General features: G+C 33.5%; 1 protein-coding gene across 1 annotated transcript; it reads right to left on the reverse strand.

Annotated features, from left to right (window-relative positions):
• Window positions 1-1172: 1172 nt before the first annotated feature.
• Window positions 1173-3748, reverse strand: LOC132057006 (transcription factor DIVARICATA-like). The gene is made up of 2 exons (XM_059449436.1): window positions 2955-3748; window positions 1173-2162 (listed from the first exon to the last, which is right to left on the reverse strand). The coding sequence occupies exons 1-2, from the start codon at window positions 3383-3385 to the stop codon at window positions 1727-1729; spliced, it is 867 nt and encodes a 288-aa protein (XP_059305419.1). The 5' UTR covers window positions 3386-3748; the 3' UTR covers window positions 1173-1726.
• Between the last annotated feature and the right edge of the window lie 16799 nt (window positions 3749-20547).

Below are 20547 nucleotides of genomic sequence, written 5' to 3' on the forward strand. Positions count from 1 at the left end.
AAGTTCTTGATAATCATTTCACAAAAGAATAGTCTGAAGAATATGGTAAAACACATGAAGGGTTTGGTGCTTGGATTGTGGACAAAATAGCAGACTATAGTACAATTTAATAAAACATGTCAAAAGTGCTTTTTAGTTAGTGTTTACTAATCTTGGACTATCACTAATGCCCCTTTTATTTTAATATTAACTCATCATTAGATTATTTGATCTTAATTCCCAAATCCACTTCATGAGGAAAGAATTCCTCTCCACCTTATTAATTCATTTTTGGAAAACCTAGTGTATGATAAAATATTCCCACTTGGGGAAGTATATTCTTACTAACACATAGGAATCTGAAATGTGCAAATCAACTGATATAATTATGATGAGTCAGAAAAGCTTCATGAAGAGCCTCAATAAAGAACAGTGGTTCCAACTTCCATGCACTTTATAGCAAGCAACTTATACTCTAAATAAATGGGAGAAAATCGAATGACAAAACTTATTGCCTTCTTGTTAAGTAGAGGGCATTATCTTGAAGAAAAAGTCATCACTTTCACACCAATGACAAGTCTTGATGAACTATAGTGGTTTGCTTTATTAGTCCATTGGGATGGAAGAAAGGATCTAACTTATATACATTAACAAATGTAAAGAATTTTATATGATTAGTGTGTTTTCCAGGTCATTAGTTTCATGATTAGTGTGTTTTTCAGGTAATTAGTTTAACCTTTTATAGATAGTTTCTTGTAATTGTCTCTTAAGTAACCTAATAGCATAGGAATTCGTTAAATGACAATATATAGAAGCTAAACTCATGAAAAATGTATTTTACCAATTGACTCCCACCAAAAAAAGGTAGATGTTACACTGAGTCACTTCAATAAGTGGACATTGACTCAGCAAATATTAGGAATAAGTGTAGGATGAATTGCCATATTTGGGGCAGGTGCAACTGAATCCAAAAAGTGGTGGGGGTATGGGGGAGGGTTTAACTATTCGATTGTTGGAATCAACTAAACTCGATTAATTTGAATTCGCAACAGTTATTCTATTGGCTCTCCACTTTGCAAGAGGCAATATTTTTACCTGCCTCAAAGTCATCAATTAACCTTTGGTCTTAAATTAAGTTTCTCCACTAAGGTCTGCTGGTGGACATAACTTAAGAATTGGAAAAAGATGAGTGCTGAATACAAGTTCCTTCTTTATTTTCTCTGACGAAATTCAGCCTTTTAATAAATTTCTCTTTCTTTGCAATAGAAGCAAAATGAATAACTGAGACTAACTATAAAGTAAAGAGATATTAAACACCTACTAGCTGCAATGGTATTTTAACTAATGACTAGAGCTAGCACAAGTTTCTAAAGTAATATTAATTTGCTGGAACTTTGTTGACCTTATTATCAACTTGGCAGCTTCATAATTAGCTTGATTGTGTTGAGTAATCTTTTTTCTGGAACTTCTGTATTTGTTGCAAAACCAACTTAGTCAGCAAATCTATTTAAATCAACCTCATTCACACTTGAAGAAACACAGCAGACAATTAGTGCAAGGAAAATAGCTCAAAGTTTTCCTAAATAATAGCAACCCCCCTTCAGTTGCAATATGAACTAACACTAAAGCATATCTCTTTCAAGTAGTGGCTGTTTTTGATCGTCTTCTTGACAAACAAGTTGGAGACAGTGATATGAATCCTCACTGCTCCTGACCAACAAGGACTGAACTTTGAATCTTGCCCGACTCAACACATAGTGTTATAGTTACCAAAAGGGAGACCTTGTAGAGCAATGTTATGCATTCCATGCTCGAGTCCATATGAAAAGGGCGCGGTAATCAGACCACCACTTGATGAGTTGAATGTTAAGTCTGATTCTTGATTTGGTGAATTATACTCACATAGTGTTTTCACCATGCCATTCATTTTCGAATGCTGTTGTGCTTGTGGGGAAGGGGCAGATTTATGATCCTCAGAGGAAGTAGAGTTGGATTCCGTAAGATTGACAACCGTGATATCATGTATGCTTGATCTCCTTTTATCTTTTCCGCCGGAAAGCTGCCTAATAAAGTATTTCTGAGCATGGCTAGCTACTTGAGTTGGAGTTCTTGTGGTCACAAAATTTCGTGAAATATTTCTCCAGTCTCCTTTCCCATACTTTTTCAGCCCCAACAGAAATTGTCTGGAAAATATAATAGGAAACACTATCAGCAACTATCCTTCACTACTATGCCTCTAACTCATTCAAGACTAATACTATACAAAATGGAAATTAAATATAAAAACTAGTTAACAATCTTTTTATATTTTCTACTGGCATATAAATCTTTATCATGACTAAAAGATTCCTACAGATCATGGAACCTGAAGTAAATGTGCCAGCAAGACTAAAACATATTACCAACTTTCTCTTGTAACACAAATTTGCAAAAAACTTATTCACATAGTATAAAAAAGAGTAACTTTGCAGATCACTCTTGCTGAATCTTGGACACATTTTTGAAAACTATGATGACGCTATGTTTGAGAATCTACATTATATAAACGAAATCATAGTTCAATTACAACCATCTTTGCAGTAAAACCATAATGTAAAAATCTTTTAGATTAGATATCATTATGACCATGTTCACCTTGAAAGTTAAAACTTTGAGTTTTTATCACTTAAAGGTAGGGATGGGCATAAAAACTGAAATATGATCCTCTATCAGCAGATGCAGAGCAATTATTTAAAGTTTATGGGTTCGGGATTCTAGTCCTTCAAAGTTAATTGGTCCTAAACTAATAATTTGTTCATATTCAATGGACTTTTAATACAAATACAAGGTTTGGACCAAGAAGATTGCCTCTACAATAGTTATTCCTTTAAAAAATTCGCCCCTTTTTCCGTAGCATTTATATAGGAAGTATCAAACTAATTCTTCGAGCTAGATAGAATTTTCATAGAAAAGGTTTATATGACAAGTAAATTCACCTGTGCTCTTCCTCAGTCCATGGCACACCTTTCTTCCTTTCATGTTCAGAGGACCGATTCGACGGGCCCCGTTTGCCAGATTGACCATAGAATTGCTTAAATCCATGAAAACCATCTTGATTATTGACCCACTCTAATGTAAAAGAATTACTAGTTGTATAGCCAGGTACTGGTATTAACCCTGCCTCAATATCACTAATATCTTCTACCAATTCTCTATACTGTTTGATCACATCATTCACTGTTTTACCAGGTATCATTGCTGCTACATTATACCATTTATCTGGTGTATCTTTATCAAATAAAGTAAGTGCTTCTTCAAACACTTTGTTCTCTTCAGGTGTCCATTTTGTTCCTTTGTTTTCCTCGAATAACCAACTTGAGTTCTTGATATATGTTGCAGGGGATAGAAATCCCATTTCCCTATTCATGTTTTCTTGTTCATGTATAGTGGAAAACACCACCCAAACAACCCCTTTTGATTTTCTTGACAAATGATGGGAAGTTGAGGGGTCTTTTATGGTTTTTTCAGTGGCATTTAATCAAAAAAATAAGAGGAGCATAGGAAGGGAATCTTGGTTTTTAAGTCTTTTTTTTTTTTTTTTGGACAATAAGTGAGAGGTGAGGAATCTAGAAAAGACAACCTAACTTTCCAAAACCCAAGGAAAATTCTGAAATTGTAATAAAAAGTAGATCTTGTTTTGTGAATTATGAGATCAAACTACTTATTTGGTAATTTGAGAAACTAAAAGTGAAGGCTAGAAATTCAGAGAATAATAAGACTTAGAGAACCTTATCAATAGAAAAAGAAGAAAGTATGAACTCTTATGTGGAGACTGTGACAGCAAAATATAGATGAATTAGAGAACTAAGGGCTCGTTTGGTTTGAAGATAATTTATGTTGGGATTAGTTATGCTAGAATTAGTTATACTGAGATTATTTATGCTAGAATTAGTAATCCTCGTGTTATTTCTTATTGACCGTTTATTTTGTGTATTAAAAATAACATGCATTGCATAATTTTGTACAAAGAAGTTGTTTGTCTATAAAGATACCCTCCACTTATTTAGTAGAACAAAGGTTTTTTGCATTTTAAGGGTATTTTTGTCATTTAATTTTTATTCAGGAATAATTAATCCTAGTACTATTACTTCATCATCTGGCAGGGATAATTTATCCCGATAATATTTCTTATCTTGATATAATTTATCTCAGAATTAGTAACCAAATAATAAATAAGATAGTACTAAATTCTTATCCCGAAATTATTTATACTTGTCTAACATACCAAAAGACCGTAAAAGTAGCACTTTTTTTTCACCCTGGAGACTATAGAATGAAGATTTGAAAGTGAAAAGAAATTTATTGTAGAAAAGCAAGAACTAAAATCAAGTGAATCACAAGAGAGAGAGAGAGAGCCAAAGTGATTACTAACGTTTTGAGATGTCATTGGCTAATATGGTGTTTGTGGGGTCTACAGCTGAAGAAATTTGTGTTCTTGTTATTGGGTGTTTAAAGAGAGAGAGAGAGAGAGACATGTAGTGGCCTAGTTGGACTGTCCTTGCCCAAAAAAGACAACCTATTATTGCTGGTGAAGAATAAAAAATACTTTGTATGTAACAACAACAATAACATACCCCTATAATCTCATAAGTGGGGTCCGGAGGTGTATATAGAGTCGCAAATTTTATCCCTACCTATGTGGAGTAGAGAGGGTGTTTATGAATACAATTGGCTCAAGAAAATCATAAGATAATGCTAGCATAATAGTAATAGTACTGGTAAAGGGAATAGGTAAACGCTCCAGATTAGAACCCTGCACTACCATTGTGAAGAGAAGAAACGATCTACTACTTGCTAACCGTTGACCGTAATCTCTCGACCTCCATGCTTTCCTACCTAGGGTCATGTCCTTAGTGAGCTGCATATGTGTCATGTCGAGTCTAATCACCTCTCCTCAATTCTTGCTTTAATCACCTCGATCTACCTTTACCTCTCGAGGACATATGTGCTCTTCCTCTTCACATGCCTGAACCATCTTAGTCTCGCTTCTTGCATCTTGTCCGCTATTGTGGCTACTCCCACCTTGCCTCGTATATCTTCGTTCCTAATAATCTTTTCACCACTAAAAAAAATTGTAATAGGTGCTAAGTATTTGATCCATTCTTAATTAAAAATTTCGAATTTAAACTCTTGCTATGAAGTTATCTTTGAATGAAACACTGTACGCCGCTCTCAAGAGGGTCTCCCTGACGTGAATTCGAATTAATCAGGTCCTAAAGCGGTTACCGAACATCGAGTGAAAATTTTTAAAAAAAGAAACATTTGCACTCAGTATTTGTACTAAATCAATGAATACTACACATGTATTTTCATATACATATTTATTATTTGACTATGTTTAAGTGGTGTTATATTTCTTTAATTTATAATTTGCTAAGATTAAATTATTTTGTTTACTATATACGTCGAGTGCCGATAAATTCTTTCCCTAGTAAAGAAAAGTGTTTAATAGGGCTAGAATTGAAGTAAAATTTAGGATATCATTGCTTTGTTTGACATTGTACTGTATAATGCAATGCTTAAAGTTCTCTAAGCCTTGTTTAGGCAAGAGCTTGTTTTCGTAAATGTTATATTGGTTATTTTTGTCTTTGACGTGCCTCTGTCAATTGGAGGTGATATAACTACGGATATTTTGGGCAAATTCTTCAAAATATAGAAAAACTAGCATTAATATTACGCGTAATCATACCGTACTTATACAAACTGATATTATATACCTATCAGTAAACGAGTTAATGTAACATAAAATAATCATATTGGTATATTTTTTTACCATTACAAGGCATGTTCAATACTTAACGTAAGAAAATGACAGCTCAGTGCATGAAGCATTTCGCGGTCACGCAAGTTTTGGGAAAGGCTGCACCATAAGAAGGTATAAAATAAATAACCTACCATGATACACGCATTACTAATTGATCTCACACCTCAAATTCGTAATCTATAAGTTATACAAAAATAACTTTACTGTTTATGTCCAATCCTTACTGTATGACTTCAAAATTGACTGATCTTACCTTTCTAGCTAAAAGGGTGAAATTTTAATTTCTATATGTTAAAGCATTACAAAATTGAAATCTATTCATTGAGAACTACCTCCTTCCTCTCTCACTCCTTCAACAAAAATAACTTAAAAGGAAAATGAAGAGTAAGGTGCCAAAAATAAATAAATAGCACACTCTGTCTTAAGTCAAAGAAATAAACCAGTTGGTATTTCAAAATTTCTTTTCATTAAGAACTGTCGGTATTCCTTTTCCATCAATACTTATTTCAATTTTTTATTCTATTTTATTAAAGTTTATGAATTATTGATCTAAGGTCTGTAGGCCATCTTAATTGCGTCAGTGACATTAGTTAGTCATTCTCAATGCTTGACCATCAAAATTGGTGTTATCTTTCCCTCATTTAAACCATTTTGTTACATCAGTTTTAATTGAAATTCTGTGTTATGGGAATTGATCGAACATTAAAGTTTGTAAATTTAACTTAAAGATACACATTACTCCCTCTGTCCCATATTAATTGTCCACGTTATTAAAGATATCCGTTCCAAAATAATTGTCCATATTACTAGATCAAGATAGAATTAATTAAATTTTTTCTATTTTGCCCTTAGCATTAATTGTTTTTTAAGTAATCAATATTGATTATAGTGCAACTTATTGAAGAGAGATAAGAGTAATGTAGTAAAAATACGCTTTTATTTATGATTTCTTAGAGGACATGTAAAAGAGAAAGTGGACAAGTAATATAAGACGGAGGGAGTAAATAGAAGTGGTTTTTATTTACCTATGATTGGTCCAATCATTAAGGGCTCTATTGATTTTTCTATCAACTTGGATTGGGGTTGGGGGGGGGGGGGAGGAGATCAAATTCAAGTGAAATAAAGGAGACAATTACCGATAAAATTACATGAAGGGAAGATATATAAAAAAAAATTAATTTTTTGTAATTAATAGTACAAACTTAGCAATGAATAGAATATAATATAGATGCGGAGAACTTTTATACTCCCTCCGTCCAAGTTGTTTAAAGGTTGACCAGTTTGGGAAGTCAAACAATTTTTTTTATTTAATTTTAAACAGTAGATTTTTCGAGTATTTTATAATAAAATTATATATTTGAAAACTACATAAAAAGTATTATATATCTGCATAATTAATAATTCACAATATATGAAAAGAGTTGGAGAAATCGTAGTAAAAATTGGGACCTAAGAGAGTATATGATACGGACAGATGGAGAAAAACTGATCAACTTGAAGGATAATATGAGATTTAGAAATGTCTTAATTCATGATAAAGAATTAAGTGTTAAAATAAAATGGATTTGAATATAACATAATGGACATAGAAGATTCATATAAGGTATATTTAATTGATTTTTATTGATTAATAGGATCTTTTTCTTTCTTTTTACTTTTATGATTGTTGATTTACTGTCACTATTAGAATGAATGGTAGCTAAAGGGTCATTGTCTTAAACATCTGTTAGTAGTATTTTAATTAGTTTTATTTGCATAATAGGATCACACGTTCATTGTTTGTACGTAATGTACGATAGTGGAATTTAGCAAGAATATGTGGAAATAATTGAGGGTCTGATTTTGCTATTTATTTATTAATCTGACAAGCTGTGAAGGGTCGTTTGGGAGTGGTTGGAAACATAAATCTAATATAATTTTGAGTTGAAGAAATTTTAAAAAAAGGAAAAACAGAAGAAAAAAACAAACAAATGATAGCATTGAGGTGGTTGGCTCCATTTGTTCATATTCAATTGGCAGCATTCAATGTTGATCTCCTTCTAGTTTTTTTATTTTTATTTTTCTATCACATAAAATATTGATTGCTGTCTTTTCTCATATCTGAATGGTTTCAGTTATATTATTTACGTATTATTATATAATTACAATGGAACAGCCAGAATCAACGAATCCTTCTGTCTTCTTTTTTTTCCTTTTTTTTAAAAAAAAAATTTATGTTACAATGAAATTTAGTCCATTAATCAAATAGACATTAAGCTCAAACCAAATCAGGTCGGTTATATGACTATCAACGTAAGCGCAATTGTCTTCCTTTTATCTAGGTTTGGAACTGGTCTCAACATGTGACGATAGCGGTTGAGTGAGGAAGCTTGAGTTGCTATTAGAGGATCATATCCGTATAAAAATGTCAAGGACAATAAATCCCAAGTCCGAACCTTAGAAGTAAAGTTAATACTAATTTGATTTGAAGACATTTTAATAACCCCAGAAAGATTGTGTAATAACTCATCTGACTTTCCTTGTTATAATATTTACCCATTGGAAATCTTGACTTCTTAGGAAACAGAAAAAAATACATGTTGCTTGGAAGAGTATTTCTTGTTTTCTCATTTCAAGAAGGCAAAATGCTCATTGCTGGTGTGTGGGAAATGAAAGAGGGTGGTGTTATTATTATTTATTAGAACAAATGTGAGTTTCCATAAGTGGAAAGATTCCTTGCTTAACATCTTTTCCAAAAAAGTACAAATGGTTGAAAATGGATGAGGTCATGTGGGCACAAATACAACTTGCAATGCATTCTTGATCTCCTGCATCTGCCCTCCAATAGCTCATCTCTGTCTCCCCAATCAATCCACGAGGCCCACTCGACCAAATTTTAACTGTTTTTCGAGATGGTAGATTAAAAAAAAAAAAAAAATATTTATACTAAGTGTCTGCATTAAATAACATAACTTTATTATTAATTTATATGATTAGTAATAAAATTAAAGTGCATATGAAAGACATGACGTAATATGAAAAACAGAGTGTTCATAATAGAATCAAAACGTTGCGTCTAAATGATCCTAGTGGTGTATGCAAAAAGTTTGTTAGAGGTGTTGTCATTTAAGTAAGCGAACAAATGAACAAATCAAGAATTTTTTTTGACATTATTACTAAAACACGATTCAAGTATATTAATACAGCACCTTCGAACGAGTTTTCATTTCTAAAGTGTATTAATCTACCTCAATATGTTTGCCACGTTTATGGAATACAAGATTTTTAACCATATGAATAGCTGATTTGTTATCACACAACACTGAAATTGAATCAATACCTTTCACTAAGTAATTCGACCACCCAAACAATCTAAACTACCAACTTCCTGCTAAAGATCTATACTCAACCTCAACAAAAGAAAGAGCAGTTGCAGGTTGGTTCTTTGACTTTTAGGAAATAGGACAACCACCTAGAAGTAACATACAAGTACTGACACATTTACGACTAGAGGAACAAGTGGCTCAACTAGAATCATAGAAACCAGAGAGGGAAAAAGAAGAAGAGCCACTAAAGAAAATATTTAAATCAGATGCCCAGCCAAATAACATAGAACGCGTAAACCGACTTCCTAACATGTGCTTTAGGTTGAGGCATAAATTAGCTAAGATTTTGAAAAATGAAAGTAATATCAGGCCTTATATGTTGTAGGAAATTTAACTTACCAATCAACTTCAAATACAAGAAAGTAGGCTGGGCATAGTATGGGCAAAATTGAATTCAAACTGAAATCCGAATTTTTGAATTTCTTATTTGAATTTTTGGATTATGGATGGAGTTTGGATCTAAGTTTTAAAAAATTTAGATTCTGAATATGGGACTTTATATTTATCTCTATATTTATCCATACTGATTAGACATAAGCCTATATATATCTAATACTAAATTCAATACCCTACTACATCAGTCAATATATACTATTAGGCTAATAAGTAGTGCAAATTGAGATGCATTCACTGCATGTCACGGTATTTTTTATAGTCATTTGAGGTGTTGTGTCACTAGGTCCTTAAGGAAGCATATTACTTGATCTTTAAATCGCATAGAGTATATAAAGATTGAGTAGAGGTTGAATTGAATAAGAACTATTAGTAGTATGATCTATCTAGACCTAATTTTACTTTGTTTAGATTAGAAATTTCATTGATAATAGTTTCATTGCTTGAATGAATATTGTATTTGGATGATTGCGATGGTCTTGATAAATTATCAAGACACTTGACATGACTACTTTTAGAATGTTCATTTTCGCAAGAAGAAAAACTCTACTTATAGGGTTGAAACCGAAAATAAAAAATAATCAACCCGATTAATTCGAAATCGAACTTAAGAAAATTGATCCAATTCAAACTTATTTGGATTGAATTTGAATTTTAATTTCTTGCATCCAGAAATCGAAAATTCAAAACGAAGTTTTCATATCCAATCTGAATTTGCCCAAACGCTTATCCCTACAAGCAGGGATCGGGAAGCAAGTCTCCAAAATCATAGGAAAGCCTTAACGCAAATATTTCTTTCTTATATGAATATGCTTGCACATCACATAATTTTATTTAAATCTTGTTTCACTTCTTGAGGAAATGATTGTATGATACATACTAAGGCATGTTTAGGCTTTGGCCTTTTTTTTTGGGGGGGGGGGGTGTGGGGGGGTCACCGGCCCAAAATCGAACTCGTGGATTTTATTAATAAAACAAAACTATAGAATGAGGGGAGGACATAAACCTTACCCCTATGTAATATGAAACTGGACATATCCAATTTGTATGCATGCTGGACAAGGCCTTTGCACAAGATCCTTACATTTACATAATGCTTGAACTATAGGGGAGGGGGTATATCATAACCATATACAGGGAATTCTAAAGATGATGCATGAATACCTATGCTCAGGGAAACTGATCACACTTGTTTTTAGTTAGTGTTATCTGTTTTCTGAAGTACAGTAAGTTTAATGCAGTCCTAATCTAAAAGCTATCTATCCAGTCAAGGAGGATCAAAGTAGAAATTATTGTTATGTATTGGCCTTGATATGATACTAGGCATTCCCCATCTATCTATGTTGAGTATACCTTTCATTGATGTAGGAAGTTCTTGAAAGTCATTGTAAGAAACTATACCATTGTGTGAATGCCCCAGTTGAGCTAATTTATCTGTAGCTTGGTCAGCCTCTCTTATGTAGTGCTTTAGTTGAATCTGTTGTTGTAATAAAATGTTCTGAATCCAAGTAACTAAATGAGCAATGTTCATTGGTACTTTTATTCTTCCTTGTATAGCTTGTAGCACCGTTTAGTGACGGACGTATTCTTCCTCCAACCCTCGCATATATCCGTGAATGCTAAACATGTGTTGCGCTTTGTCAAGGTTGAATGTCATCTGTTAGTGACGGACGATTTTGCGCGTTGCTAACCTATTAGCGACGGAAAAATAAAATCCGTAGCAAATATAGCGACAGAGTAGCGACGTATGAGATCCGTTCCACATTATAGCAACGGAATATTTTGTTGCTATTGTTATGAATTCCGTGACTAATTTCATATTTCATTTCGTCGTTTTAGTAAATTCGCGACGAAAACCATTGTCGCTAATCCGTCGCAAAATATTTGAATTAATTGTGCCTGCATTTAGCGACAATACAATATTTGTCGCAGTCTGTAGCCTACTGTTTTCCCTCTAGCAACGACCAAAATCCGTCGCAAATCTGTCACAAATATTTTTCTTCCATTTTGTTTTTTTAAATGCACCTGTTGTAACATACTAAATACAAATTAATAAATACCCTTAAAAATAATCGATATTCACATAAAATAATATTTATAAAAAAGATTCAAAATAGATAACGGAATCCTAATCGTTTAGTCCAAAACACTGACAACACCAAGCTATCAACTACCAAAAGAACCCACACATCCATCAAGTATTGTTAGTGCATAATTTTGTTCTTTCCAGCAAAAAGCAGATAACATAAAAACTAATGCATGGGTGAAGGACTACGATATATTCTTCTCTTCCTTGTTCCCCGTGTACCTTCGTAATATGCTTCACATTGATCAATATCGATCGAGACCGTGATTTTTCCCGTAATATTTCTTGATATCTTTCCGTAATAAGTAGTGAAATTAAAACATCAAGAATACTAACCATTCAATTTTACCAAATAAAAAGAGAAATGAATTCCAAAGATAAGGGAGCGTATATATTTATCCATTTTTCGTTGGAATTGAAGTCTCAGGATGACCAAAGAAAAAAAGAGTTTCATACAACTTGGATATAAATGATCAAATATGTGCCGAAAGACTAAGGCTAAAATGCGTATTTTAGAATGCATATGGAGGCGAAGGTTTCGATGTGGAGAGGAGAGGGGAACACTACCATCATGTTCAAGTCCTTAAAGAGGAGAACATGGTGGTAATTATTACTAACTCTTTCTTCTTTTTTGCATGTTTGATCTCTACATGCAAGCAAAAAAACATCAGAAGTTCAGAAAATTTGAAACTTGTTTGTGCTAATGATCCTAAGTATCTTGAAATGAATTGGTACAAGCTTTGTTTCAATATTGATATCATACTACTTTCTATTGATCCTACATTTATAGGAAATGATATGGAAATATTGTACTTTCATACGATTCTTTAGTGGGATATATATAGATACTATATGGCCATGATCGAGAACGGGATTCTAGGAGTTCAAATTATGCAAATGCTACATATTTATTGTGCCACCGATCCTATTCATCTTAGATATGAAGTGATACAATATTGTTTCGCTAATGGTTACTCTAGTACATGGAATTAGAGCATCCGTCTGGTTTTTGTAATAAATAGTAGCATCTTTTTCACATTAGTACATCACGCAATTCATATGATAACATCAAGTATGCAAAGAATTCAAAGCAAATGCGGGTGTGCAAGGATAGTATCGCCGAATGATGCACTAAGGGAACAAATTTGGGACATTATTTGTATACATGGATATGAGTATGACCACTGGGAAGAATAGCAAAGTGCGGTTTTCGAAATTCTGCTTTGGTTTCTATGGAATACTTCATCATTTCATTGCACCAGTTTTTTGGTTATTTTATGATCAAAATCTGGTTTTTATCATTGGTTATAATTCAAATTCTGGTTGGTTGGACTTTAGTCAATTGTAGTACCAATTTAAGTCATCTTATAAGGTTTTATACCAACAACGACAGCACCCTCTACTCCTGCATTAGAGGCTATTGTATGTACTAGTGTCTGCAATCATGAGTTAAACCATGGCATAAGTTGTGATCTACTCTATTTCTGAGGGGTTATATTGTAGACTAATTAACAAGAGTTAAAGAGCATAGCAAACCTTCAGAGCATTCGAATGATTTATACACCAATCTTACCGGTCAAAGTTGGTTGTTGTTAATTTATCTAACTCTTTTCTTTGCGTAAAGAAGAGCAATGCCACCACCTGCAAGGAAAAAAAAAACATTACTCATCTCTAACTATTTAGTTATTCCCAGTTAGCAAGGGAAATATGAGAGTGCAATCACCTGGAACAATTCCTTGTCATAGTCAGCAACACCTGAAATCTTAGCTAGTCTTTCCTGCAACTTCTCCTTGTCATAGTCAGATGTGCTCAGTTCAATGGTTGATCTAATCTGCAAATACAAAGAGCACAAGTATAAGCTCAACACCCCATCACTACTACAAAAAAAGCCTTTTAACGGCAAATATTTAGTGGCTAGTAGCTAATTGCCGCTAGTTTCTTCTCTAACTAATGTACTACCGACAATTAAATGTTAGCCGCTAACAAGCAACTTTCGGTGGTCTTGAACTATTTGCTGAATGAACTGGTTTACATACTGGAGAAAGAAGTCAGCGCTGCTAAAAGTGATCAAGAAACTTCTTCACCAACATAAAAGATTGCAAATGGACCAACCAGTGTTCATGCTAATGGTGTTAAGAAGGATCCCCAGGCTTACATACGCGCACAAGAATTTTGTAAAGCTCGCTTGTCTTGGAAATGCTGTCATTTCTGGTAACACATCACTTGAAATGTCATTAATTATATTCCCCTTATTTCTTTCTTTTTTTAGTTTCATCTCCCAGACCTATTTAAGCTGGGTTGTCTAGTACTATGCACTTCATGATTGGGTCTTATATTTAGTCTTGCTATGTACTTTGTTCAATCTCTATCTACAAACAACCTAAAGTATATTTTGAATGATATTAACATCAAGAAGGATCCGCTTTGAACCCATACTTGTAATGACCCATGCTACATGCAAACAATATTATATGAGATATTTAGTCCACTAATATAGTTTCTTTCTTTTTTGAGTTTGATCTTCTTGAGTTCAGCTTTTTTTAATCTTTATAACAAGGTAAAATAATATTGTCTCCTCCAAAAAAAAAAAAAAGTGAACTAATACTCTCTCCTTTAATTTGATGATGGGTCTTATATTTAGTCTCTTTTATCTAATTTTATTACCTATGAATCTAAGTTAATTTAGACAATACAAGGTGATGTTCTTATCTATCTACACTCCCCAACTTTACGTGAAAGAACCTCGCTAGGAAGGCACACGAGTTTATACCAAGGTAGCTTTAATTTTGAAATACAAAGATATTATTTAGTTGTAAGCTCTTTTCCCTCTTTAGCATTCTATCGAAAATGACAATAGTTTTAGTTATCGAAATGACAATAGTTATAAGATTCAACCGTTTAGGTTTTTGTTTTTTGGGAATTAATAATAGTTGTTGATTGATTTGGATCTAATGAAGTGCATTAGCTTTGTAAAATGAAATATTTTTATTACTTTTTAATGTAAATGCATATCAGAATTGTTGGAATATGATGAATTTTCACCGGCCATAATAAAAACCAATTGATGATTGAAGGTAAATGCATGGATAGTTTTAGTGGCCATTAATTTGTCTCCAAAAGAGGTTCTTTTACTAGCAATTAAATTGGCCTTTAGCGGCACTAATATAAGCTGCAAAATGCATGTCCTAAGCAAATTTGGGGAGTTTTAGTGGCCTTTGTAATTGCCACTAAAATTGCCGCTAAAGCTCGTAAATATTTAGCGGCCATTATCGAGGTCTTTACCAGCATTTCGTTTATTAGTCGCTAAAACCTTTTGCCGACGCCAACAACAGTGGCCAATGAGTAATTGCCGGTAAAACCTTTAGCGGCCTTTACTATTGCCGCTAAAAGACATATATATTGCCGCTAAAAGGCTTTTTTGTAGTAGTGCATGCTGAAATGCGGTACTTGTACACATATGGGAGCAAAAGGAAGCAAGATAAAACCTGTTCACATCGTTCCTCTATGGACTTCTTCTCACCAACACCATCAAGAATGACAGTATCATCCTTGGAGACTGACCACCTAGAAAAACGAATGCATGAGTAGATTAACTAGAAACGCCAAACGTAAATCACATTATGCACAATTTTCTCAAGCACTTATACATTCAAAAGAGAACAATATACAAAAGGAGAACCAACTACAGGTAAATGGTGCAAGAAAAATACCTTTTTACATGTTCCCGCATCTCGAAGTCCATATTTTCAATGCTCGGTCCAAGCTCTTCCGTAACGACCTACCACACATAGCAAGATGAGACATTGGTTAGGTATCGTAAGACAAACATCAACTATCTTATAATGAGCACAAAAGAGAACAGTTCTCACTTGGCCTCAAGATTAAAATAGCAAGATCTTGCAAATTAGCTTTCCCGTTTTCACCAAAGCCTGGTGCTTTGATGGCGCAAACACCGTAAACATTTACAGACAACACGTTATGCACAATTTTCTCAAGCACTTAATATATGAACAATCTATGTAACAAACAGTGTGTATTCACTAATGGGGTTGAATTGTTTACATATAAATATATGAACAATCTATGTAACAAACAGAGTGTATTCACTAATGGGGTTGATAAAAAATTCACCTTTGGACCCATAGTGACTTTAACAACATCAGCAAGTTCTTCAATACCTTGAAGCATTGCAGCTCGAGCTTCAACACCAAATCTAATATCCTTTGCAAAGATAACTTCTACTCCAATTTAACCCTCCACCAATCCGCAACAAAAACCATTTATAAACGAGACAATCCAAAATACAACTCTTCTTGATCTATACCAAAAAAAAAAAAAAAAAGTATCTTGCAAAATAGTACTCACTTGTTGGGTGTTGGTTCTTGCCACTCGTACAAAACAAGAAAATGGGTATTTGTTAAAAGTAATAAAGATTACATTTTTCTAACACAAAAAAGAAAAACAAGAAAATGGGTATTTCTTAAAAGTAATAAAGAATACATTTTTCTAACAGAAAAATCCAAGTTATAAAATGTGAATATTACCTGGCTTTGGAAGCAAGATTTGCTACAAAACGATACATTTTGCTAATGAGAAATGCTGCTAAGAGAGAAGAACAAGCTGAAATAACTTATTGAAACAGAAAATATCATACACCTTTTAGTTAAAAAAAATGACAAACTGAAACAAAAAAAATCGAGTAAGAAACCCGGTTCACTAACACTGATTTCAAATCACAGAATATAAAGAATGTTGAGTTCTTCAAGCTTTTTCTCGACATGCAACGAATTAAAACAAACTTTAACCACCAAATAATATTATCCTACAAGATTTAGCACAAACAAAGGTCGAATTTCCATTTTCATCGATTTTGGTCGAAATAGAGATTCCTAACACTTAACCTTCAAATAAATTATAAACCCAGTTTTCAACACACCCAACTTCGATTTTAGCCCAAAAAAACACTTAAAGACACTCGTCCTTTAGATAATAAGCAAGAAAACACAGATATCTTAATTTCGTTTTAGATTTAATGTCAGAAAACACAAAGAAGGAGATAAAGAAGAAAGAAACTGCCCATAAAACATAGAAAAATCAAAACATACCTTTCCTTTAGATAAAAGTTGCAGTAGAAGAAGAAAAAAACACAATCGAAACCCTAGATTCACATTATTTTGATCTATGTTGTGCTCTCTCTCTCTATGTTAGCAATTTCGCACAGTCTATCTCTCTATCCGTGTTGGCTGCTGTGTTTGGAAATGAAATAATGTGTACCCTAGCTAGGAGATATCTTTTTTTTTTTTTACATTTAACGACGGAATAGCGACAGATTTTATATTCCGTCGCTAAATAATACATTCATTTCTTTTAATAATTAATATTGCGACAAAATATTCCGTTCTTGCCAAATATATATTTTTCTAGAAAAATTAAAGGCCTAGCGACGGATATTTCGTTCGAATCCGTCGCTAATTAAAAATAAAATTTGTCGCGCCTCTTCTGTTGCTAAATCTGTAGTGAAATTTAAGGCGCCAAAAATTCGCGCTAATTATTAGTAACGAAACTCAGTTTTCGTTGCTAATCCGTCACTATATAATGAGATAAAATTTTAGTTGCTTTTCTTGCGACAAAATGAGAAATCCGTAGCTAATCCGTCGTTAATTAGAGACAGAATATGGTCTGTCGCTAATATTCCGTCACTAAACGCTGATTTTTTAGTAGTGTTTAATGACCGCATTCCCCCACAATCTTCACTTCTGTAGCTGCCATCACTATTCAATTTTATAAAGCTGGAGGGTGGTGGAATCCGTTTAACAATCTTGATGCTTTTTTTAATTGTATTATTATTCAATATGTTGCAGAAACTATGCCACTATGTTTCTCCTTTAACTTTTTATTTCAGAAATCTGTATTGACCATCTTGAACCAAAACGATTAGGATGGCTCCAACTCTTCCAGTCGTTTATTTTTTGTGAGACTCCACTTATTTCTCGTGGAACTTCGATAGTGACTTTCTTTTGTGTCACATGGGTCTGTCTCGGTTAATTATTTTCATTTCTTGTCATAGAGTTTTCATAGATATCAGATGTTCTTTTGGATTATATTTATGAATATTCATATGGCATCCATGCAAGTAACTTTATTACTTTCATGAATATTTTATTTAAAATAAAATGTCGCTTATTTAGCGGTTGTATTCATGCATTCTTTTACATACTTAAAGGACCAAAATTTTCCAAAAGCTTCTGCATTCATGATTTAGGCATATAAATACTGATCTTTATATGGTTGGTTCGCTTGAGTCAAGTAGAGTAGAGTATCTGATGCTGATCGCATGATCTTGAGTTGTGACATACTTGGTATCAGAACTCCAACGGCTATAATACAAGTCCTAAAGAGTCTATGAAACTGTGTCTAGTGGAGTTTAGTGCATTATCGATGTTTTGTAATCGGGACGGCTACATGGACCAAATAGAAATGTCTCATTCATTCTTCTCACTCTAACACATGATTCAACACCCAAATCTACTCCAAATAAGCAACTTAAAGTTTCATATATGATCAAGGACAAACCTCAATCATCAGTTTGTCAAAACAACAACAAATCTAACAAATCTATTTTGCAATAATGGTGATTTGCCATGGTTTTCAGACTCATATGATTTAATTTAAACTCGCCTTTTGTATTTAAAATTCAAGACTCACTTCTTCAAAGCATTGTATTTCAATTTCTATAAATTCGAAATATACTATTGTATAACAACTAAGAAGAAGAAACATGTAGTTTTGTTTCAAATTACTTAATATTGGGTACCAGTTAAATGTTTACAAAAACTGAAAATCGGTTAAATGAGGCAATCATATAGGGTGCCCCGTGAAACTTTTACGAAATAAAATAATAAGTAATTTCCACAATTGACTATAGATTGGTAGCTTTTTCCCATTCGTAGTTATAATTTTGGTATTTACCATGGGTACCTACTTTTACACTGTATTCAATTCGGTTGTATTCAATTCACTGCATTCAGTTCGGCTGTATTTTAAAATACAATTTTTCAATTCGACTACTTTTACATTGTCTTTAATTCGGTTGTATTCAATTCACTGTATTTGATTCGGCTGAGTTCATGACAAAATGATTCAGTGTATTCATGACAACAATTCTTCTGTATCCATGAACAGTTCAAGGCGAAATACATGGTATACAAGGATTCAAACAATAAAAATTCAAAAAATATAGGGATTTTCTGAAAAAAAAAAATCTCCTTCAGAATACATAAATACAAGCGAAAATACAAAAATATAATGTATATATACTAAAAAATGCATAATACAATCAAGTCCGCCAGATCTAAGCGGGCCAGATTTGAGAGATACAAGAAACAAATTACAGTGACGAAGGTCTAGTTGGCGTCGGTGTTATGTCCTCAAAATATAACGACCACTCAGCTGGAAAAGTCATTGGTCTAGTTGACATCGGCGACGACGGTGGAGGTGATGAGGACGACCAGATCTGGAACTCGAAATCATCAGAGAAAATGGATACAATACATCACACACACGTTGGCTAGATCTAGAACCCGAAATCGTCGAAAAAAATGGATGCAATACATCACACACGCCGGCTAGATTTGGAACTTGAAATAGCACAGTCGCGGCGGCGGCATTCATAGTGGAAGCGTTGTGACTACTTCAGACGAGGGCGCGTCGACTCACACGCCGCTTGACTTTGACCCAAACATGCCTGACTCGCCGAAATTGCAATTGGGCCTGAGCATTGACTACAGACCGAAAAGTCAACTTCGGATTGAATAAGAAGTGCAAAGTCCTATGCCTGCAAAGAAACCGATTTTATTGTTCTCGATGGATTGGAAAAGGCTTGAAATTAGGAATGAGGGGTCGGCTGCTTTGGAGAAGTGAGGGAGAAGAGGAGCAGTGAGGTTTAAATGTGAATTTGTTGTAAAATACAAACATTAGCTATGCATTGTAATCATTTAAAATTATAGTTGTGGATTGTAATTATCTATTAGATGTTAGTTACACCATGTAAAATTTCTTAAAATATTAGCACAAAATAGATAGGATTGGATCAGCGGGTTTGACAAATTATACAAGTAATTGCACGGTTTGACCTTCAAATGGCTGGTCTTTAATTTGCGCTTCATAATCGAACTTATGCCTAGCGGGGCATAAGTTTTTCAAGGACGCTGTCATAACTTGTGGATATTATGATGCGTAACTTATACCCCGCTAGGCATTAGTTCGATTTTGAAGGACAAAATTTAAAGACCAGTCCATTTGAAGGGCAAAATTAAAGTCCAGCACAAAAAAGGAACAAAAGTGCAAATGACCCCAAATTATACATTTTTTTGCGTGGATTACCCTTCATTTGGGGTGGTCTTTAATTTTTTCCCTTCAAATTGGTGGTCTTTAAGTTTTTCCCTTCGCCTAATACTCCGAGGTTATGATTCGAACCCAGCTCAGTTTGAAAAAAAAAAAAAAAAAAAGTTTCACAAGGCAGAATTTTGCAAATTTGTCCATGCAAATTCTGCCTTGCAAATTTTTTTTAAATTTTTGACTGAGCTGGGATTCGAACCCGAAATCAAGGAATTTTTAACGAAGGGCAAAAGTTAAAGACTACCAATTTGAGGGCAAAAATTAAAAGCCCCCCCAAACCCAAACTAGCGAAGGAATTGCCGTCAAATTATAAGGTGCACTTCATGTGGGTCACCAGGCCTGTATGCGGCTCTAAGTGATGCAGGCTCAAATTCTCAATCCTTCAACGATATAACTTTGAGTTGGACTATTGTTAACTCAGTTCTATTTTTTTTTTAAGGGGAAATAACCTAATAATACTAGTTAAGACTCTATATTACAAAACATAGGGATACTTTTCCTTATTTACAAAATATAACAATAAA

This window comes from Lycium ferocissimum, chromosome 5 (genome assembly GCF_029784015.1).
Source record: "Lycium ferocissimum isolate CSIRO_LF1 chromosome 5, AGI_CSIRO_Lferr_CH_V1, whole genome shotgun sequence".
NCBI classification, from domain to species: Eukaryota; Viridiplantae; Streptophyta; class Magnoliopsida; order Solanales; family Solanaceae; genus Lycium; species Lycium ferocissimum.